At 40.7% G+C, this 24,392-nt stretch overlaps 1 protein-coding gene across 6 annotated transcripts in view; it reads right to left on the bottom strand.

Annotated features, from left to right (window-relative positions):
• LOC139756165 (nicotinamide phosphoribosyltransferase-like) overlaps positions 1 to 24,392 on the bottom strand; it is a 249,048-nt gene that overhangs the window by 17,391 nt on the left and 207,265 nt on the right. For all 6 annotated transcript variants that reach the window (XM_071675352.1, XM_071675350.1, XM_071675351.1 and 3 more), the window contains one exon: positions 16,443 to 16,525. In XM_071675352.1, the coding sequence (XP_071531453.1) occupies positions 16,443 to 16,525 (83 nt within the window). The remainder of the gene's footprint in view (positions 1 to 16,442; positions 16,526 to 24,392) is intronic.

The following is a 24,392-nucleotide window of genomic DNA, read 5'->3' as shown; positions in this document are numbered from 1 at the left end:
ACTATTCACCTAATATGGGACTCTGGTGACAGGTTAGAAACCCTGTCGACTCTCAAGTCCTTCTCACACAAAGAATCCCATAGTAAGATATGTTGCAGCAATTGAGAAAGTAGATTTCATTTCTGTAGAAATTAAAGATAAACTTCATTGAAAAAAAAAAAAAGTAGGACTAGTTTTACAGGCCTCTTGCACAGACAGCAGAGTTAGATGAAAGACTTTTATGATCAGTCGGCAGAAATTTGTAATGAAAATGATTTTATCAAAGTACAAGACTTTAAAATAATGGTATCTAAATGAGGTGATTTCCTTTCCAGTAGCTCCAGGTGTGGACTCTACCTAAATTTACTTCACAGTGCCCTAATCCAATTAGTGGAGAAACCTACTCACGATGAGAATATCTTAGAATTAATTCTAACTACAAATAAGGATCTCATTATCAATGCTGAAGTTGAAGAAAAGTTTGGTACATTTGATCACCAACAACACTGGACTTAATGTTCGTGAATGTGACAATTTCACGAAAAGATACCCAATTTCAAACTTGTAAATTTTAATGATTTTCACTTTTTTCTTTTTACAAACATGGAACTATGTGGTCAGTGAAAAAGATATTGACGAAGTTTGAAAATTATTCAGTAAAACCTTTCAAGCAGTAACGGGAACATACGTGCCAATGCACAGCAGACGGTTTATTTCTAAAACAAGGCCAAGGTGGTGATACAGCGAAACAAAAAAGTGCCTGTTGTCCAAGAAAAAAGCTCATACGAAATTCTGAGACCAATAACCAACATAACAGAGTAAGTTATATTAATTTGAACAGCAAAACTAAGAGAGTTATACAACAAAGTAAACATCAATATGAAGCGTATATTACTGAAAATAGCAGAAGAAACCTAAGGAGTTTTACAGTTATATTAGAATCAAGAGAGTCATTAAACAGTCAATTGGTCCATTAATTATGGAAGATGGTAACTTGCTTCCAGATGAATGGAAGTCTGCCAGTGTAACACCATTTCAAAAATGATAAGTCAGTTCCAAAAAATAATCATCCAATTAGCTTCATGTCTATCCCTAGGGATAGGGTAGAAAGAATACTTCCCACGCATTCCTCACGTGTCGTAGAAGGCAACTAAAGGGGACAGGAGCGGGGGGGCTGGAAACCCTCCCCTCCTTGTATTTTAACTTTCTAAATGGGGAAACAGAAGGAGGAGTCATGCTGGGAGTGCTCATCCTCCTTGAAGGCTCAGATTGGGGTGTCTAAATGTGTGTGGATGTAACCAAGGTGAGAAAAACAGAGAGATAGGTAGTATGTTTGAGGAAAGGAACCTGGATGTTTTGGATCTGAGTGAAATGAAGCTCAAGGGTAAAGGGGTAGAGAGGTTTGGGAATATCTTGGGAGTAAAGTCAGGGGTTAATGAGAGGAGAAGAGCAAGGGAAGGAGTAGCACTACTCCTGAAACAGGAGTGGTGGGAGTATGTAATAGAGTGTAAGAAAGTAAACTCTAGATTGATATGGGTAAAACTGAAAGTGGATGGAGAGAGATGGGTGATTATTGGTGCATATGCACCTGGGCATGAGAAGAAAGATCATGAGAGGCAAGTGTTTTGGGAGCAGCTGAGTGAGTATGTTAGTAGTTTTGATGCATGAGACCGGGTTATAGTGATGGGTGATTTGAGGTGAGTAAAGTGGCAGTTGAGGGAATAATTGGTGTACATAGGGTGTTCAGTGTTGTAAATGGAAATGGTGAAGAGCTTGTAGATTTATGTGCTGAAAAAGGACTGGTGATTGGGAATACCTGGTTTAAAAAGAGAGATATTTGTAAGTATACATATATAAGTAGGAGAGATGGCCAGAGAGCGTTATTGGATTACGTGTTAATTGATAGGCACGCAAAATAGAGACTTTTGGATGTTAATGTGCTGAGAGGTGCAACTAGAGGGATGTCTGATCATTATCTTGTGGAGGCGAAGGTGAAGATTTGTAGAGGTTTTCAGAAAAGAAGAGAGAATGTTGGGGTGAAGAGAGTGGTGAGAGTAAGTGAGCTTGGGAAGGAGACTTGTAAGGAAGTACCAGGAGAGACTGAGTACAGAATAGAAAAAGGTGAGAACAAAGGAGGTAAGGGGAGTGGAGGAGGAATGGGATGTATTTAGGGAAGCAGTGATGGCTTGCGCAAAAGATGCTTGTGGTATGAGAAGCGTGGGAGGTGGGCAGATTAGAAAGGGTAGTGAGTGGTGGGATGATAAAATATGATTATTAGTGAAAGAGAAGAGAGAGGCATTGGGACGATTTTTGCAGGGAAAGTAATGCAAATGAGTGGGAGATGTATAAAAGAAAGAGGAAGGAGGTCAAGAGAAAGGTGCAAGAGGTGAAAAAGAGGGCATATGAGAGTTGGGGTGAGAATCATTAAATTTTAGGGAGAATAAAAAGATGTTTTGGTAGGAGGTAAATAAAATGATTTAGACAAGGGAACAAAAGGGAACTTCAGTGAAGGGGGCAAATGGGGAGGTGATAACAAGTAGTGGTGATGTGAGAAGGAGATGGAGTGAGTATTTTGAAGGTTTGTTGAATATGTTTGATGATAGAGTGGCAGATATAGAGTGTTTTGGTCAAGGTGGTATGCAAAGGAGAGGGTTAGGGAGAATGATTTAGTAAACAGAGAAGAGGTAGTAAAAGCTTTGCGGAAGATGAAAACCGGCAATGCAGCGGGTTTGGATGGTCATGGAGAGGTGCCTGAGGATTGGCGGAATGCGTGCATAGTGCCATTGTACAAAGGCAAAGGGGATAAGAGTGAGTGCTCAAATTACAGAGGTATAAGTTTGTTGAGTATTCCTGGTAAATTATATTGATTGAGAGGGTGAAGGCATGTACAGAGCATCAGATTGGGGAAGAGCAGTGTGGTTTCAGAAGTGGTAGAGGATGTGTGGATCAGGTGTTTGCTTTGAAGAATGTATGTGAGAAATACTTAGAAAAGCAAATGGATTTGTATGTAGCATTTATGGATCTGGAGAAGGCATATGATAGAGTTGATAGAGATGCTCTGTGGAAGGTATTAAGAATATATGGTGTGGGAGGCAAGTTGTTAGAAGCAGTGAAAAGTTTTTATCGAGGATGTAAGGCATGTGTACGTGTAGGAAGAGAGGAAAGTGATTGGTTCTCAGTGAATGTAGGTATGCAGCAGGGGTGTGTGATGTCTCCATGGTTGTTTAATTTGTTTATGGATGGTGTTGTTAGGGAGGTGAATGCAAGAGTTTTGGAAAGAGGGGCAAGTATGAAGTCTGTTGGGGATTAGAGAGCTTGGGAAGAGAGTCAGTTGTTGTTCGCTGATGATACAGCGCAGGTGGCTGATTCATGTGAGAAACTGCAGAAGCTGGTGACTGAGTTTGGTAAAGTGTGTGAAAGAAGAAAGTTAAGAGTAAATGTGAATAAGAGCAAGGTTATTAGGTACAGTAGGGTTGAGGGTCAAGTCAATTGGGAGGTGAGTTTGAATGGAGAAAAACTGGAGGAAGTAAAGTGTTTTAGATATCTGGGAGTGGATCTGGCAGTGGATGGAACCATGGAAGCGGAAGTGGATCATAGGGTGGGGGAGGGAGCGAAAATTCTGGGAGCCTTGAAGAATGTGTGGAAGTCGAGAACATTATCTCGGAAAGCAAAAATGGGTATGTTTGAAGGAATAGTGGTTCCAACAATGTTGTATGGTTGCGAGGCGTGGGCTATGGATAGAGTTGTGCGCAAGAGGATGGATATGCTGGAAATGAGATGTTTGAGGACAATGTGTGGTGTGAGGTGGTTTGATCGAGTAAGTAACGTAAGGGTAAGAGAGATGTGTGGAAATAAAAAGAGCATGGTTGAGAGAGCAGAAGTGGGTGTTTTGAAATGGTTTGGGCATATGGAGAGAATGAGTGAGGAAAGATTGACCAAGAGGATATATGTGTCGGAGGTGGAGGGAACGAGGAGAAGTGGAAGACCAAATTGGAGGTGGAAAGATGGAGTGAAAAAGATTTTGTGTGATCGGGGCCTGAACATGCAGGAGGGTGAAAGGAGGGCAAGGAATAGAGTGAATTGGATCGATGTGGTATACCGGGGTTGACGTGCTGTCAGTGGATTGAATCAGGGCATGTGAAGCGTCTGGGGTAAACCATGGAAAGCTGTGTAGGTATGTATATTTGCATGTGTGGACGTATGTATGTACATGTGTATTGGGGTGGGTTGGGCCATTTCTTTCGTCTGTTTCCTTGCGCTACCTCGCAAACGCGGGAGACAGCAAAAAAAAAAAAAAAAAAAATGACTCATGGTGAGGTGCCTGAGGATTGGAGGAATGCTTGCATAGTGCCATTGTACAAAGGCAAAGGGGATTAAAGTGAATGCTCAAATTACAAAGGTATAAGTTTGTTGAGTATTCCGGGGAAATTATATGGGAGGGTATTGATTGAGAGGGTGAAGGCTTGTACAGAGCATCAGATTGGGGAAGAGCAGTGTGGTTTCAGAAGTGGTAGAGGATGTGTGGATCAGTTGTTTGCTTTGAAGAATGTATGTGAGAAATACTTAGAAAAGCAAATGGATTTGTATGTAGCATTTATGGGTCTGGAGAAGGCATATGATAAGAGTTGATAGAGATGCTCTGTGGAAGGTATTAAGAATATATGGTGTGGGGGGGGCAAGTTGTTAGAAGCAGTGAAAAGTTTTTATCGAGGATGTAAGGCATGTGTACGTGCAGGAAGAGAGGAAAGTGATTGGTTCTCAGTGAATGTTGGTTTGCAGCAGGGGTGTGTGATGTCTTTATGGATGGGGTTGTTAGAGAGGTGAATGCAAGAGTTTTGGAAAGAGGGGCAAGTATGAAGTCTGTTGTGGATGAGAGAGCATGGGAAGTCAGTCAGTTGTTGTTCACTGATGATACAGCGCTGGTGGCTGATTCGTGTGAGAAACTGCAGAAGCTGGTGACTGAGTTTGGTAAATTGTGTAAGAGAAGAGAGCTGAGAGTAAATGTGAATAGGAGCAAGGATATTAGATACAGTAGGGTTGAGGGTCAAGTTAATTGAGAGGTAAGTTCTAACAGAGAAAAACAGGAGGAAGTGAAGTGTTTTAGATATCTGGGAGTGGATTTGGCAGCGGATGGAACCATGGAAGCGGAAGTGAATCATAGGGTGGGGGAGGGGGCAAGTTTTGGGAGCGTTGAAGAATGTGTGGAAGCCGAGAACATTATCTCAGAAAGCAAAAATGGGCATGTGCGAAGGAACAGTGGTTCCAACAATGTTATATGGCTGCAAGGCGTGGGCTATAGATAGAGTTGTGTGCAGGAGGGTGGATGTGCTGGAAATGAGATGTTTGAGGACAATATGTGGTTTGAGGTGGTTTGATCGAATAAGTAATAATAGGGTAAGAGAGATGTGTGGTAATTAAAAGTGTGGTTGAGAGTGCAGAAGAGGGTGTTTTGAAATGGTTTGGTCACATGGAGAGAATGAATGAGGAAAGATTGACCAAGAGGATATATATGTCAGAGGTGGAGGGAACGAGGAGAAGTGGGAGACCAAATTGGAGGTGGAAAGACGGAGTGAAAAAGATTTTGAGTGATTGGGGCCTGAACATGCAGGAGGGTGAAAGGCGTGCAAGGAATAGAGTGAATTGGAATGATGTGGTAAACCGGGGTCGATGTGCTGTCAATGGATTGAACCAGGGCGTGTGAAGCATCTGGGGTAAACCATGGAAAGTTCTGTAGGTCCTGGATGTGGAAAAGGAGCTGTGGTGTCAGTGCATTATATATGACAGCTAGAGACTGATTGTGAACGAACGTGGCCTTTGTTGTCTTTTCCTAGCGCTACCTCGCGCACATGTGGGGGGGGGTTGTTATCTCATGTGTGGTGGGGTGGCAATGGGAATGAATAAAGGCAGACAGTATGAATTATGTACATGTGTATATATGTATATGTCTGTGTGTGTATATGTACGTATACGTTGAGATGTATAGGTATGTATATTTGCGTGTGTGGACATGTATGTATATACATGTGTATGTGGGTGGGTTGGGCCATTCTTTCGTCTGTTTTCTTGTGCTACCTCGCTCACGCGGGAGACAGCGACAAAGCAAAATAAATAGATATAGAATATAAGATATAATTGTTTATCATTTAGAGGACCCCCACTTAACATACAATTCTCCGCATACTTTTTGACAAAACTGCTCATGTCTGACAAATCTGCTTGATTTCTTTTATGATATCTTATGATATCGTCAACATGTATGACAAAAGTAAAGCAGATGATGTCATCCATTCAGATTTTCAAAAACTTTTGATACAGTTCTGCATCAAAGGTTACCAGCAAAATTTGAGTCACATGGCACTGTTGAGGTTGTACTTCAGTGGATAGGAAATTGGTTGACTAGCTGTATACAGAAAGCTGCAATTCATGGTCAAGCCTTGGTAGTGTGCCACAAGGATGAGTAATGGGACTGGTTCTCTTTTTCATATAAATTAACTATCAATAATGGGATGCATTGCAAGATGCCAAAATTCGTTGATGATGCACAGGTGGGAAAAAATGTACAAATGAACTTGAACATCTACAGCAACAAATTGACATGAACAAACTGATGGAGCAGGTTCATGGGCAGCAAAGTTTTGTGTAGTGGTAGCAAAAACAAAAAGGCATGCTACAGTATGAATTCTGTTGACCTGCAAAAGGTATAAGAAGAAAAAGTCAGACGTAATAATCTCTGGTGATCTACAGCAAAGTAAGCAGTGAAAAGAACAAACAAAATTCTCGGCTTCACAGGTAAGGCCTTTGAAATCATCTTTACTCTTTATATTTCACTGGTCTGTCCCCATCTTGAATACTGTGCCAGTTTTGGTTACCCTACCTAAAATATGACATAGATAGACTGTAGAGAGTTTAGTACTGAGCTACCAAGATGATTCCCAGGCTGACTAGCAAATCCTATGAGAAGCAATTAAACTAATTGAATCTATTTAGCTTAGAAAAGCAGTTAATGGGTGATTTAATACAGGTAATCAAATTTATCAAAGGGCAAATGTTTTACCTCAAATGAGATGAATGTGAGGAGGCATGTAAGGGCAGGGATAAGTAGAGATGCTTTTCTCACGTTCACACCCTTAATGGGAGTTCCCAGAGGGAACAAATGTCAGAAATATAAACAGACAGACACACAGCGGTAAAGTACTTTTCATCAAAAGGATTGTTAACATATGGAATGATCTGCCAGTTAGAGTGGTCAAAAGCAATACTATAAATATGTTAAGAACACAGTTGATGACCATTTCACTTAAATTCCATTATTTAAATGATTTGCACCTCCTAATTTACAATGAGAAATTGCTGGTTATTCTCTTAAAATTATGTGAATGCCATCTGACTTTTACCACACTTATCTGCAAGTTTTTGATATCTTCCACTATCATAGCTTCAAAAGGACCCAATGGTCTGATGCTGTTTGAATTCCTTTGCATCATAATCTGCTAGATAATGATTATTTTGAGGCCTTTCAATTTTTCTCATCCTCATTACTTTACATTTGCTAGGAATGAATTTCATCAAACATGTATCAGACCTACTCTGGAGCCTATTTAGGTCCCCTTGTAAGGTGATGCAATCTTTCTCACTTTTCACTTCCCTCATGACTTTTGCATCATATACAAACATCTTCAGGTACAAGTTTGTACCTTCATGCAAGTCATTTACATCGATCAAAAGTAAAGGCCCCAGAACAGAAGAAACGAACCCTGTGGCACTCCGCTGGTTACCACAGCTCATTTGGAGAAGGCTCCTCTGACAAGCATCCTTTGTTCCCTTCCACAAAGATAATATTCTATCCTTTGAAGGATTCTTCCCCTTTTTCCTGCCTGGTGATTCAGCTTCATCAGGCTCCCATAAGGTTAGTGTAAAATGCTTTCTGGCAGTCCTGATACAAATAATCCATCCATCCTTCCCTTTTGTTTATGACAGATCTCACTCTCAAGGAATTCTCAGAGGTTTATGATGCATGACCTTTTAACTTAAAAATTGTGCTGTTTCTCACTTAAGTAATCTCTCCTCTGTAGAAAGTGGAGTTGCCCTTTGCCAGTGGCCTGTCAAAGGTGAGGCACTAAAGGCTAAAAGGCAGCAGTGGAGTCCACCAGTTATGCCGGAGAGTAAAAGGGACGAGCAATTGAGGGTGATGGCTCTGAATGTTAATAGGATGAGTGGTGAGGTAAAAGGAGGGAGATTGTGGAGAAATTCAAAAGCTATGGTTTGGATGTGCTGAGGATTTAGGAAACCCATATCCTTGGGTAAGGTGTATGGGTTGAAAATGGAAATGATGAATGCAAGTTGTGGAAGGAGGAGTAGTACAGATGGAAATGAATAAAAATTAGCATGGAATAAGGAATGAAGAATGTGCAATTGTGCTATCACTAAGAGTATGGAAGGGTGTTACAGAGCATGGATGGAACGGATTAAAAACAGAGTGGGTGAAAGGAAAGACTAGATATGTGAAGTATGCATGTGCATGTGTATATGAGCCTGTGATTATGAAGACTGTGCAAGATAAGGATGAAATAAGCATTTCTGGATAAATCTGAATGACTATAAATGGGTTTAAGAAGGAGACAAAGGTAGTTGTAATGGATGATATGAATGTGAAGGTGGGATGTAAAGAAATTGGCAAGATAGTTAATGGGGAGTAAATGAGAATGGAAGCCATCTTGTGGATGTCTGTGCTGAGAGGGGTTTATTCCTTGCTTACACCTTTCTCAGAACATGAAGATCAACAGACATACTTGGATAAGAAATGATGGACGAGAAAAACAAGTGTTTGACTCACTATGTGGAAGTGGATGAAAGGTTGTGCTGAATGCAAGAGTTGTGAGAGGATTCTATGGCATTTCTGACTGTTTTGCATTTCTTGAGGTGAGGATCCAGAAGCAGTGGAGGTATGGTGTAAGGAAGAATGGAAAGGTATAAGTGTTGTCAATGGAGAAGATGAATCAGAAAAATGCAAGGGGTGTGAAAGAAGGGTGACATAATTTAGCTGAAAGGGCAGTAAATGTAGGGATACAGTCATGAGATGTTTAATATGTTTAGAGAAAGGCTGTTAGAAGTTAAAGAATTAGTAGCTGCATATATGGTTGTAAGATATAAGAATAAAAGTGAAAATGCATGGTGGACAAATGAGATTAGAAATGCTGTGGGAGAGAAGAAGGAATATGGTAATTTGCTCTAATAGAAATGTATTGGTGGAAATTCACCAAAGTTGGATGGAAGAATATGAAATGTGTATATGGAATGTTAAGAAGCTGATAGAGGAAAGCAAGGAAAGAGTAAATGAAGATGTTGGAGGAAAGTTGAGTGAAAAGTTTAGCAAAAATACAATACTGTATTGGAGAGAGGTGAAAAATGAAAGAGGTGAATGTAAGAGTGGAAATGTAAATGTGAAAAGTAAGGAGGTGGAGTTGCTGAATCAAAAAGAGGAAATGAAAGGAAGATGGAAAGGGTATTCTGAAGGAACTGATGAATGTGGGAGAAGATGAGGCAGTAGTTGTAACATGTGTGGATATGGAGGAGGGAAGGAAAAGTTGGTAGGCAGCCAACAACCAGGAAGATATATTACCAGTACTACCCACCTGGGCATTGGGAGGGTTAGTGACGCATGCTTAATGAGCCTGCACTTTAGTGATTGTCAAGTTGCATTCCTCTAACCCAGGTAGCTGTCTTTTCTTTCTGCCTCACTAACATGTGAACTACAGGCATTTTGTCCACAAACTTACAATCTCTCCTTGTCATATGTAACACTAAACTCGCACAGCTCATTCTTCAAAACTCTCGTTTTTTCTGTGGTGAGAACTATGGACTAGCCCTGCCTTTTTGCAAAATGGTAGGAGCAACAGATAAAAGTAGTGAGAAGGAACATTTAGGCTGGAGCATTAGGTAGAAGTAGTTGGTAGGAGCATTAGATACAAACAGTCAGTAGGAACATTGGGGAGGAGCCTCAGCAAACACTGTGCTAGAGTTACCTTCTGCCAATGGCCTGTTAAGGGTGAGGCACTAAAGGCTAAGAAGTGGTACTAGAGCTCACTTGTTATGGTGACTACTGTCGTGGCCACCCCTTTGAGGGAGTTCCAGTTACAACAGGTGTCAGAGATTTTTTTTTTTTTTTTTTTTTTTTTTTTTATACTTTGTCGCTGTCTCCCGCGTTTGCGAGGTAGCGCAAGGAAACAGACGAAAGAAATGGCCCAACCCCCCCCATACACATGTATATACATACGTCCACACACGCAAATATACATACCTACACAGCTTTCCATGGTTTACCCCAGACGCTTCACATGCCTTGATTCAATCCACTGACAGCACGTCAGCCCCGGTATACCACATCGCTCCAATTCACTCTGTTCCTTGCCCGCCTTTCACCCTCCTGCATGTTCAGGCCCCGATCACACAAAATCTTTTTCACTCCATCTTTCCACCTCCAATTTGGTCTCCCTCTTCTCCTTGTTCCCTCCACCTCCGACACATATATCCTCTTGGTCAATCTTTCCTCACTCATTCTCTCCATGTGCCCAAACCACTTCAAAACACCCTCTTCTGCTCTCTCAACCACGCTCTTTTTATTTCCACACATCTCTCTTACCCTTACGTTACTCACTCGATCAAACCACCTCACACCACACATTGTCCTCAAACATCTCATTTCCAGTACATCCATCCTCCTGCGCACAACTCTATCCATAGCCCACGCCTCGCAACCATACAACATTGTTGGAACCACTATTCCTTCAAACATACCCATTTTTGCTTTCCGAGATAATGTTCTCGACTTCCACACATTCTTCAAGGCCCCCAGAATTTTCGCCCCCTCCCCCACCCTATGATCCACTTCCGCTTCCATGGTTCCATCCGCTGCCAGATCCACTCCCAGATATCTAAAACACTTCACTTCCTCCAGTTTTTCTCCATTCAAACTCACCTCCCAATATAGATATAGATAGAAAAAGGATACAACTGTAGGAGCCTACAACTAGAAGGGAGGTAAAAAGGGTGACAATGAGGCTGAAGGTAGGCTTTTTTTTTAAAGGCACCTGTTATGGATGGGATTACAGCTGAAGTATGGAGGAGAAAGTGTGACAGAGTGGATGCATATAACATGTAGTTCAGCATGGAAGCAGAATCTTGAGCCTAAAGATTGGGTGAAAGCTTTTATTCAAAGGAAAAGCTGCTTAGGATGTATGTAGCAATTATAGGGGAATAAGTCTGTTACATATACCAGGAAAATTGTATGCATGAGTGTTCATTGATAGAATGATGGAAGTGACTGACTGCAGAATAAGTGAGGAGCAAAGGGGCTTTACAAAAGGTTGAGGATGTGTGGATCACAGTTTTTGGTGACAATGACAATGGAAAAGTATCTAGTGAAAGGAAAGAATTTATATGCAGCTTTTACAAATCTCACAAAAGCTTATGACAGAGTCAGGAGGAATGCTTTATGGGATGTGTTAAGGATATATTGGGTGAGGGGACAATTGTTAGACGGTGTGAAAGCCTTCTATACAGGAGCAAATGCATGTGTAAGTTTGGAAAGAGGGTTGAGTGAAAGTTTTGGTATACATGTTAGCGTGAGGCAGGGCTATGTAATGCCACCATGGCTTCTTAACATATATATGGATGGAGTGATAAGAGAGATGAAACCAAAACTTTTTTTTTTTCTTTTTTTTTTAATTTTCCAAAAGAAGGAACAGAGAAGAGGGCCAGGAGAGGATATTCCCTCAAAGGCCCAGTCCTCTGTTCTTAACGCTACCTCGCTATCGCGGGAAATGGCGAATATAGAAAAAAAATAAAGTAGTGGAGTAGTGGAGTCTGAAGGGAAACAAAGTGAAAGTATAGATTTTGCATTTCTCTAAAGAGTGAAAGAAGAAAGTGTACCAAACTGTGTTATAGATAAGAGGGGGAGGGAGAAAGACCAGAAGAGTTGAGGTAATTTAAGTATTTAGAAGCTATCTTGGGTAAGAGTGGTAATCTGGAAGGAGAGATAAGGGAGAGAGCAGTACAGGGTAGAAGAGTCACAGGGTTCCATAAGAGAATAATGAAGGGCAGAAGTGTAGAGTTTGGAAGTGAAGAAAGGATTAAGGGATAGCATGCATAGTCCTCCTGATCCTGACCTATGCAACCAAGACATGGACAAAGAATTTGTCACTAAGGTCAAGATTCCAGGCTGTGGAAATGAGCTATTTGAAAGGAGCAAGTGGTAAGACCAAATGGAATGAAAAAAATTATGGGTTGTATGAGAGCTTTGGTATAGCAGGGAATGGAAAGGGATTAAACTGTGGAGTGGTAGTGTAGGTGAAATGTAATACTTTAAGGTAGTTTGGGCACATGGAAAAATGCTAGAAAGAAAGTTAACATGGAGAGTGTATGACAGCATGATTAAAGGGGTTAGTATGAGAGGAAGACCACCTGTGACATGGGGAAATAGAGTGGAAGAGTACAGGAGGGAGAGAAATGGTGGAAGAGTGCATGGAGTGGTATATGCAAGGGAGGCATGTAAGAACAGGGATAAGTGGGGACTCTTTTGCTGTGGCCATCCCCTTGATGGGAGTTCCATGAGAGAATGGCCATTGGAGATATAGATAGACTGATAAATATTTACAGTAATAGGTGAAGGGGACAAGGAGAAGGGAGAGACCAAATTGGAGATGGAAGAATCGAGTGAAACATTTTTGTGTGGTCATGGCCTGAACATGCAGAAGGGTGAAAGGCATGCATGCATATACACATATGCAAGCATAATTCACAATTCCAGTCTTTCTTTTCACCCACTCTATTCTTGATCCATTCCATCAATGTTCTGTTACACCCTCCCATACTCTCAGGGCTAGTACAACTACATATACTTCTTTCCCTCTTCCAAGCTAATGTTCATTAATTCTTGTCCATATAACTTCTTTCACTTCCTACAATAACTTATGTTCATCAATTCCATTTTCACTCCATACATCCTGGCCAAGGATATGGGTTTCCCCAGCACATCTAAACTATAACTTTTAAATTTCTCCACAACCTTGTATCCAACTACTAATTCTACAACCTTTACCAGTTGTTCTCTAAGTATTCAAATGCCTCATTCACACATGGCCAACCCTACATTTATTCACTTTCATCTAAACTTTCTGTCACCCTTCATTTATATTCCTTGCATTCTTCTCATTCATCTTCTTGCTTGCCAACACTTAAAATTTCTCTCTTCAATCTTCCTTACACTATACCTCCACTTCTCCCTGACCCTCACCTCCACAATAGTTTTCAGTGCATCTTTACATCTCCACTTCTGTCTCTCCCTTCTTTTCCACTATACTTCTGACACATAAACCCTCTTTGTTAACCTCTCTTCACTTAGTCTCTCCATTTTTCCAATCCATTTCAGCACAACCTCCCCAGCTCTGTTTATTGTGCTTTTCTCACACTTCTCTCAGTACCACACCTTTCTCTTACCCTTTTATTACTGAATCAAACTACTTCATGCCACATACCATCCTCAAACATTTCATTTCCAGTACATCTATGCTTCTCTACATATTTTCATCTAAAGCTAATGCCTCACATCCATACCACAACACTGGGACTACTTTATCTTCAAACGTACCTGTTTTTGCCCAGGTATCATCTCTCTCCTCACACTCCTCAATGTCCCCACACCCTTTGCTTCCTCACACACCCTATGACTCACTCCTATTTCCATGGTTCCTTTCACTTCAAAGTTCACTCTCAGTTATCTAAAATACCCCACTCCCACCAAATATTCATTCAACTAACCTGTCCCTCTGTACTGCTAAACCTAAAAACCTTGCTTGTGTTCACATTTACTCTAAACTTTCTCCTTTTACATACTCTATCAAACTTAGCACTAATTCTGCAGCATCTCACTTGAATTTGCCACTAGTGCTGTTTCATTAGCAAACATCAACTGACTCACTTTCTAAGCCCCCTCTTACCCCCTACAGACTGCATACTTGCCTCATTCTCCAAGACATTTCCTCCCACAAAGACCTTTATATTTACCACCCCATCCATAAACAAATCAACCTCCCGTGGTGACATCACACACACCTACTGCAGACCAACCTCCATCTGGAACCACTTACTCTCCTCTCTACCTACTCGCACACACACCTTACACCCTTGATAAAAGCTTCTTACTGCTTCTGGTAGCATTCCTCCAACACCATATATTCTTAAGACCTTCCACAAAGCATCTCTATCAATCCTATCACTTACTTTCTCCAAATCCATTAATGCCACATATAAATCCTTTGTTTCTACAAGTAATTCTCAATCACATTCTCTTATGCAAACACCTGATCCACATATCCTACCATGCAAACACCTGATCCACATATCCTACCACTTCTGAAACCACACTGACACCCCCCCCTCCCCAGTCAGATACTCTGTACATGCCTTAACCCTCTCAATCACCACCCTCCCATACAGGGTACAAGGTACACTTAACAAACTTATACCTCTGCAGTTTGAATACTCACGACTATCCTCCTTATCTTTATACGGTGACACTATACTTGCATTCCATCAATTCTCAGGCACCTAACCATGATCCATACACACTGAAAAGCCTAACTAACCAATCAACAACATAGTCACCATCCATTCTAGCTGTCATACCAAATTTCATCTTATGTGAAGCTTTCACCACCTCTTTTCTCTTCACCAAGCCACTTTCCATGACTCTCACTTCACATACCTCCCTAACTCAAACACCTACATTTGCCACCCTATCACCAAACGCATTCAACAATCCTTCAAAATATTCATTCCGGCTTCATGTCACCTCATCACTATCTTTTACCACTCCCCATTGGCCCCTTTCACCAATGTTCTCATTTGTTTGTGTTTTTTTGCACACTATTAACCTCCTCCCAAAACATCTTGTAATTCTCTCAGAAGTTTACTGATAATTGCACAGCCCAACTCTATTTGCCCTCTTTTTCAATCACTGTACCATCCTCTTGAACTCCTCTTGTACATTTCCCAGTCATCTGTGGTCCTTCCCTAAGTACTGCCCATACACCTGTCTTCTCTCTTTCACTAGCAACTTTGCTATCCCACCACACAATACCCTTTCTCACTGGCCCACCTCCCATTTTCCACATGCCACGCACCTCTCTTACACATACCAGCAATGCTTCCATAAATACCTCCGATTCCTCACTCCCTCCCCTTGCTTTTTTCACTCTCATCATTTGCCATTCTATGCCCAATCTCTCCTGGTGTTTCTTTAAATACATCTCTTTTCTAAGCTCACTTACTTTCACCACCTTCTCATTATGTTTCCTCTTTTCCAAAAACCCCTACATATCTTCAACCTTGCCTCCACAAATGAGTTTAAGAAACTTCATGTGTAGTTTTTGGAGTCATGCCATGAGCTACCTGAGCCTCCTTTGTGACCCACATTTTGGAAATTCCTAATCAAAGCAACCTAAAATTCTACCAATCTCCTCCAATACAGCACACACAAGGCATCATCAGCACAAAAGATTGGTAACTTCCAGTGTGTTCCATCAAGGATCAGTAAACAAAATGCAACACAGCTTATACCATTTTCTCTGTCAATGCTGTTATACCATGATTTAAAAGACTAAATGTATCATAACTTCATTTACTACTCTCATCAAACTACAGAATGACCTTGATTAATATCTTTAATGCATTCCAGAAAATGCCGCTTTAATTAAGGTGCCATTAATCAAAACAGGTCTTCCCAAAGAAGCAAAGTCTTAACTTAGGGTTGAATTCTCTGACAAGATTGAAATGTATATTTTGACGACAAACAAGGTTAACAGCCTTTCCAGATGATTAGAAGAACAATAACTACACTTCAAAAGAGTGAAACAAATGCAAATAAAACATTTTGCTGTTGAAGTTTCTCCAGATCCTCAAATAAACTCTGCCTTCTCCATAATTAAGGGAATACTCACAAGCATATGACAGTGACACTGATCCTCTAGACATGAATTATACTCAATTAACGTTGCACAATAGTCATTAATCCATTCCTGTTTCTAATCAATTGAACAGCACATGAAGCAGTTCCAGTATGCAAATAGTCTTTGATCTTAAAGTTATTGTCTTTCCCTCTGTAGCAATGTTGACAGCATATTCACCAGGTTCAGAAAGCTTAATTATAATTTCATTTCTGAGGTTTGGGTTTTGATTAAGGAGTTTTATAAACACTACTATTTCTTTTGTTATCCATGGGAAATAGCAGACCACTGCTGCAACTCTGAGAAAGATGACAGCAACCTCAATCAACTACTAGTTATAATTGTTTAAAAATATGTGAGATACAGTATTCAAAATAATGTTAATCAAGGACTTTCATGATTTTTTTCCTTTTATACTTTTACAATAGATTAAATGCAAACTTAGAAAAATTAGCTCTTTACCTTCTGAAGTAAAGATCCCCCACTGCCAAAGACAACATTAGCTGAAGACCACCCATGCGCCTTTAGATTCTCCAAAATAGCTCCTGAAATGTGTTACTATATTTAATAGCTGCATCAAACAACCATGCAAATGATATCCAATATGTTTCACAAGGTGTTTTAAATTTTACAAAAAATTTTTGTTTCCCATCATGCACTACAAAGTACTTAAAATCTAAAGGCTTTCCAGGAATAAGACTCATGAATACTTTAAATCAATTTTTGTAGATACTAAGTCAAAATAAACAAGAACACAGATGTTCTTATCTAATTATTTTTATTTAACTTTCAAATGTATGTACACAGCTCAAATATTCTAGCTCCTCCCTCCCTTCTTCAGTACAGTAAAATTTGAACAAGTAAATTGTGTAACAATCTGGAATATAATGATGTTAAAAGGATCCAATAGGAAAAGGGACTAACAGTGAAGAAAATAGTAAGACCTAAGAGTTACTATTAATGAACAACAAGAACTGGAAGACATCAGTAAAAAATCATTTTAGCTAGTTAGGTAGTGAGTACACGAATGATGACAACTTTCACTACAAGAAAGATAAAGCTGATGATGATGAAACTGATCAGTGTACAAGGTGCGATCAAACAGTTCTAAGGCTGTCTGTTACAAGTAGTAATATAAAGGTAATGTACTATGCTGATGTGTAAACATACAATAGTAAACCAGGCCTTTGATAAAGAGGTTCTGATTCAACTGATGGATAAAGTTAGAAGAAACCACCATCAGCTGTTTGAAAATGGTAGATGGTTTCTGCACTATGACAATGCTCCTTCACATGTTGCTGTCTCCATTCAGAGATTTTGGCTGACAAAAAAAAAATCCTGTTTAATACCACCCCCTCTGCATTCACTTGACCTCATCTCATGTCATGAATAAGGTTTCAATCTTAGGTAGTGGGTACCTATCACACTAAATCTGTTTGTTACGTTCTTTAAAACTGCCATAAATTTGTATATATTTCTTGTCATCCTTCAAAACTGGTACAATGGGTGCAGCCCATTCACTAAAGAAAACTGATTCAAGTACATCATCCTTCACAAGCCTATCCAAAGTACCTCCAACCATGTTTTTAATAAAATGGGACTGTACAAGCCTTCATGAATATTGGGGAAACATCACTTTTAACATGTATTTTGGCTAAATGCTTGAGATAGGCTTGCCAGAATCAACACAGTAATTCTCTAATAACCCTTCTACATCTACAATCTGAGGCACTTTAGTTTTCATCCAGTCCAGTGAGGCAAATGACAACCTTACCCATGAGGTTCTTGCTACACAAATTGGTATTCTGAGAATCAACGTCATAGAGGGACTGAACTCTCTTGCAACCATTATAGTTGACTGATGCAGTTGTTTTACCCATCCCTTGAATAACAGAATTGTCATAAGCACTTAACCTTTCACTGGATGGCTCAACTTTAAGCTGCAACAGCTCTACCTAGTGATTGGGTAGAGTAGGAACAGCTGCATGCATCAACCTCAGATGGTACTTGTTTCCCTTTAATTCTAAAATCAAATTCTTCTGTCTTCACTGCACCTATCTGGTCTTTCACTGATAACAGCTTACCATTATTTTCTTCTTCAGTGTTAGTTTTCTCATTTGGATCCACTTAAACCTTAACAACTCTTGATTTTTTTTTTTTTTTTTTTATACTTTGTCGCTGTCTCCCGCGTTTGCGAGGTAGCGCAAGGAAACAGACGAAAGAAATGGCCCAACCCCCCCCATACACATGTATATACATACGTCCACACACGCAAATATACATACCTACACAGCTTTCCATGGCTTACCCCAGACGCTTCACATGCCTTGATTCAATCCACTGACAGCACGTCAACCCCGGTATACCACATCGCTCCAATTCACTCTATTCCTTGCCCTCCTTTCACCCTCCTGCATGTTCAGGCCCCGATCACACAAAATCTTTTTTTCTCCATCTTTCCACCTCCAATTTGGTCTCCCTCTTCTCCTTGTTCCCTCCACCTCCGACACATATATCCTCTTGGTCAATCTTTCCTCACTCATCCTCTCCATGTGCCCAAACCACTTCAAAACACCCTCTTTTGCTCTCTCAACCACACTCTTTTTATTTCCACACATCTCTCTTACCCTTACGTTACTCACTCGATCAAACCACCTCACACCACACATTGTCCTCAAACATCTCATTTCCAGCACATCCATCCTCCTGCGCACAACTCTATCCATAGCCCACGCCTCGCAACCATACAACATTGTTGGAACCACTATTCCTTCAAACATACCCATTTTTGCTTTCCGAGATAATGTTCTCGACTTCCACACATTCTTCAAGGCCCCCAGAATTTTTGCCCCCTCCCCCACCCTATGATCCACTTCCGCTTCCATGGTTCCATCCGCTGCCAGATCCACTCCAAGATATCTAAAACACTTCACTTCCTCCAGTTTTTCTCCATTCAAACTCACCTCCCAATTGACTTGACCCTCAACCCTACTGTACCTAATAACCTTGCTCTTATTCACATTTACTCTTAACTTTCTTCTTCCACACACTTTACCAAACTCGGTCACCAGCTTCTGCAGTTTCTCACGTGAATCAGCCACCAGCGCTGTATCATCAGCGAACAACAACTGACTCACTTCCCAAGCTCTCTCATCCCCAACAGACTTCATACTTGCCCCTCTTTCCAAAACTCTTGCATTTACCTCCCTAACAACCCCATCCATAAACAAATTAAACAACCATGGAGACATCACACACCCCGCCGCAAACCTACATTCACTGAGAACCAATCACTTTCCTCTCTTCCTACACGTACACATGCCTTACATCCTCGATAAAAACTTTTCACTGCTTCTAACAACTTTCCACCCACACCATATATTCTTAATACCTTCCACAGAGCATCTCTATCAACTCTATCATATGCCTTCTCCAGATCCATAAATGCTACATACAAATCCATTTGCTTTTCTAAGTATTTCTCACATACATTCTTCAAAGCAAACACCTGATCCACACATCCTCTACCACTTCTGAAACCACACTGCTCTTCCCCAATCTGATGCTCTGTACATGCCTTCACCCTCTCAATCAATACCCTCCCATATAATTTACCAGGAATACTCAACAAACTTATACCTCTGTAATTTGAGCACTCACTCTTATCCCCTTTGCCTTTGTACAATGGCACTATGCACGCATTCCGCCAATCCTCAGGCACCTCACCATGAGTCATACATACATTAAATAACCTTACCAACCAGTCAACAATACAGTCACCCCCTTTTTTAATAAATTCCACTGCAATACCATCCAAACCTGCTGCCTTGCCGGCTTTCATCTTCCGCAAAGCTTTCACTACCTCTTCTCTGTTTACCAAATCATTTTCCCTAACCCTCTCACTTTGCACACCACCTCGACCAAAACACCCTATATCTGCCACTCTATCATCAAACACATTCAACAAACCTTCAAAATACTCACTCCATCTCCTTCTCACATCACCACTACTTGTTATCACCTCCCCATTTGCACCCTTCACTGAAGTTCCCATTTGCTCCCTTGTCTTACGCACTTTATTTACCTCCTTCCAGAACATCTTTTTATTCTCCCTAAAATTTAATGATACTCTCTCACCCCAACTCTCATTTGCCTTTTTTTTCACCTCTTGCACCTTTCTCTTGACCTCCTGTCTCTTTCTTTTATACATCTCCCACTCAATTGCATTTTTTCCCTGCAAAAATCGTCCAAATGCCTCTCTCTTCTCTTTCACTAATACTCTTACTTCTTCATCCCACCACTCACTACCCTTTCTAATCAACCCACCTCCCACTCTTCTCATGCCACAAGCATCTTTTGCGCAATCCATCACTGATTCCCTAAATACATCCCATTCCTCCCCCACTCCCCTTACTTCCATTGTTCTCACCTTTTTCCATTCTGTACTCAGTCTCTCCTGGTACTTCCTCACACAGGTCTCCTTCTCAAGCTCACTTACTCTCACCACCCTCTTCACCCCAACATTCACTCTTCTTTTCTGAAAACCCATACAAATCTTCACCTTAGCCTCCACAAGATAATGATCAGACATCCCTCCAGTTGCACCTCTCAGCACATTAACATCCAAAAGTCTCTCTTTCGCACGCCTGTCAATTAACACGTAATCCAATAATGCTCTCTGGCCATCTCTCCTACTTACATAAGTATACTTATGTATATCTCGCTTTTTAAACCAGGTATTCCCAATCATCAGTCCTTTTTCAGCACATAAATCTACAAGTTCTTCACCATTTCCATTTACAACACTAAACACCCCATGTATACCAATTATTCCCTCAACTGCCACATTACTCACCTTTGTATTCAAATCACCCATCACTATAACCCGGTCTCGTGCATCAAAACCACTAACACACTCATTCAGCTGCTCCCAAAACACTTGCCTCTTGATATGTACATATTGTACATATGTACAACTCTTGATATGTACATATTTTTGTCCTCTCAAGCTTTCTTTTCTTGCATCAGTACAAACTCTTTTCAAATGCCCTTTTCTCTTCCACAGATTACAAGTAAAGTCTTTGAACCTACATTTACTAAGTTTAGGATCCTTTTAGAAATCTGGAAAGTCATCTTTTGCAAATCTATATTTTCTGCTACTAAATTTGGAAAATAAATTTAATTTTCCACAGCCATAAACAACTGGTCCCTAATCCTGGAGTCAAACTGGTCTTCAAAATTTCAATGTCTAGCCAAGCCGTTGAGATCAGCATGCAAAACATTTAGAGCTTCTTCTGACCTTTTCTTCCTCAGTTGAAAAGCAATGATAAGATAATTTTACATCATGATGCTTCTTCAGTGCTGATACTAAATCATCATAAAATTTTGTGCAAGGTAAATTAGGAGCGCTGTGGCTGATTCAAGTGAGAAACTGCAGAAGTTAGTGAATGAGTTTGGTAAAGCGTGTGAAAAAAAAGCTGAGAGTAAATGTGAATAAGAGCAAGGTTATTGGGTTCAGTAAGGTTGAGGGACAAGTTAACCAGGAGGTAAGTTTGAATGGAGAAAAACTGGAGGAAGTGAAGTGTTTTAGATATCTGGGAGTGGATTTGGCAGCGGATGGAACCATGGAAGTGGAAGTGAGTCACAGGGTGGGGGAGGAAGCGAAGGTTCTGGGAGTGTTGAAGAATGTATGGAAGGCGAAAACATGATTTCGGAAAGCAAAAATGGGTACGTTTGAAGGAATAGTGATTCCAACAATGTTATATGGTTGCAAGGCATGGGCTATAGATAGGGTTGTGTGGAGGAGAGTGGATGTGTTGGAAATGAGATGTTTAAGGACAATATGTGTTGTGAGGTGGCTTGATCAAGTAAGTAATGAAAGGGTAATAGAGATGTGTGGTACTAAAAAGAAAAAGAGTGTGGTTGAAAGAGCAGAAAAGGGTGTATTGAAATGGTCTTACCACATGGAGGGAACGAGTTAGAAAAGATTGACAAAGAGGATATAAGTGTCAAAGGCAGAGGGAATGAGAAGTGGTAGACCAAATTGGAGGTGGGAGGATGGAGTGAAAAAGATTCTGATCGATCAGGACCTGAACGTACAGGAGGGTGAAAGGTGTGCAAGGAATAGAGTGAATTGGAACGATGTGATATATCAGGGTCAACATGCTGTCAATGGACTGAACCAGGGCATGTAAAGCATCTGGGGTAAACCATGGAAAGTTTTGGGCCTGGATGTGGAAAGGGAAGTGTGGTTTTGGTGCATTACAAATGACAGCTAGAGACTGATTGTGAACGATTGTGGCCTTTGTTGTCTTTTCCTTGAGCTACCTTGCACACGTGCAGGGGAAGGGGTGCCATTTCATGTGTGGCGGGGTGGCGAAGGGAATGTATGAAGGCAGCAAGTATGAATGAGTACATGTGTATATATGTATATGTCAGTGTATATATGTATATGTCTGTGTATGTATACGTTGAAATGTATAGGTATGTATATGTGCGTGTGTGGCATTTATGTATAAACTTGTATGTGGGTGAGTTGGGCCATTCTTTCGTCTGTTTCCTTGCGCTGCCTCGCTAATGCAGGAGACAGCGACTATGTATAATAAATGAATAGATTTTGCTTTTGCTTTGTCGCTGTCTCCCGCGTTTGCGAGGCAGCACAAGGAAACAGACGAAAGAAATGGCCAACCCACCCCCATACACATGTATATCCATACACGTCCACATACTCAAATATACATACCTATACATCTCAATGTACACATATATATACACACACAGACATATACATATATACACATGTACATAATTCATACTGTTTGCCTTTATTTATTCCCATCGCCACCTCGCCACACATACAATAACATCCCCCTCCCCCCTCATGTGTGCGAGGTAGCGCTAGGAAAAGACAACAACGGCCCCATTTGTTCACACTCAGTCTCTAGCTGTCACGTAATAATGCCCGGAAACCACAGCTCCCTTTCCACATCCAGGCCCCACAGAACTTTCCATGGTTTACCCCAGACGCTTTACATGCCCTGATTCAATCCACTGACTGCACGTCGACCCCGGTATACCACATCAATCCAATTCACTCTATTCCTTGCCTGCCTTTCACCCTCCTGCATGTTCAGGCCCCGATCACTCAAAATCTTTTTCACTCCATCTAAGTGAATGAATATATAAATTTGGAGCACAGAAGTTACCCAATACACTGTATGTCTCTCTACCAACTGACACCAGTAGCCCCATTCTCTTCTTAGTCTCCTCTATAATCCCTAGATGAGCAAAATGGGCCTCCAACAGACTCGGCCATACTTCTAGGGAAATCTTGGCCGAGTCAAAAGAGTCAATTTCAACTTGTGATGCCATGATGGAACCCATAATAGCTACTGGATGCAGGCCAGTCTTCTCACCCGGGGATTGGCTATGTAAGTGGTACCACTAAGCCAGGTGACGTCAAAAGTAAACAGTTAGATCTAGCTGTTCCTTACACCCAAAACTCGATCCTGCCCTCTGCCAACACCAGACAATCCCAGCCTCGTCACCAATTGATGTAACTGGGCTTGTTGTAAGGTTATATGAAGACACATTCTGCTCCAGCCAATGGTCTGCTTGTTTACTCTTTCCCAAAAATCATAAACAATACAAAAGTTCACTTGTAAGCACAGGAACAGTAAACAAGATAATCACAGTGGAGTATTCAATCCTTCAACAGGGTACCATAATAATAATATTCTGATTATATACCAAAATACACTAAGTACAATTTCTTTTTGTTCATTTCAATATTTATTTTATTTATTTTGCTTTGTCACTGTCTTCCGCGTCAGCGAGGAAGCGCAAGGAAACAGACGAAAGAAATGGCCCAACCCACCCACATACACATGTATATACATACACGTCCACAGATGCAAATATACATACCTATACATCTCAACATATACACACACAGATATATACATATATACACATGTATATAATTCATGTGACTGTATTGTTGACTGGTTGGTAAGGTTATTTAATGTATGTATGACTCATGGTGAGGTGCCTGAGGATTGGCGGAATGCGTGCATAGTGCCATTGTACAAAGGCAAAGGGGATAAGAGTGAGTGCTCAAATTACAGAGGTGTAAGTTTGTTGAGTATTCCTGGTAAATTATATGGGAGGGAATTGATTGAGAGGGTGAAAGCATGTACAGAGCATCAGATTGGGGAAGAGCAGTGTGGTTTCAGAAGTGGTAGAGGATGTGTGGATCATGTGTTTGCTTTGAAGAATGTATGTGAGAAATACTTAGAAAAGCAAATGGATTTGTATGTAGCATTTATGGATCTGGAGAAGGCATATGATAGAGTTGATAGAGATGCTCTGTGGAAGGTATTAAGAATATATGGTGTGGGAGGCAAGTTGTTA

This window comes from Panulirus ornatus, chromosome 20 (genome assembly GCF_036320965.1).
Source record: "Panulirus ornatus isolate Po-2019 chromosome 20, ASM3632096v1, whole genome shotgun sequence".
Taxonomy (NCBI): Eukaryota; Metazoa; Arthropoda; class Malacostraca; order Decapoda; family Palinuridae; genus Panulirus; species Panulirus ornatus.
The sequence above is the reverse complement of the archived record's forward strand: the minus strand, read 5'-3'. Positions and strand labels throughout refer to the sequence as shown.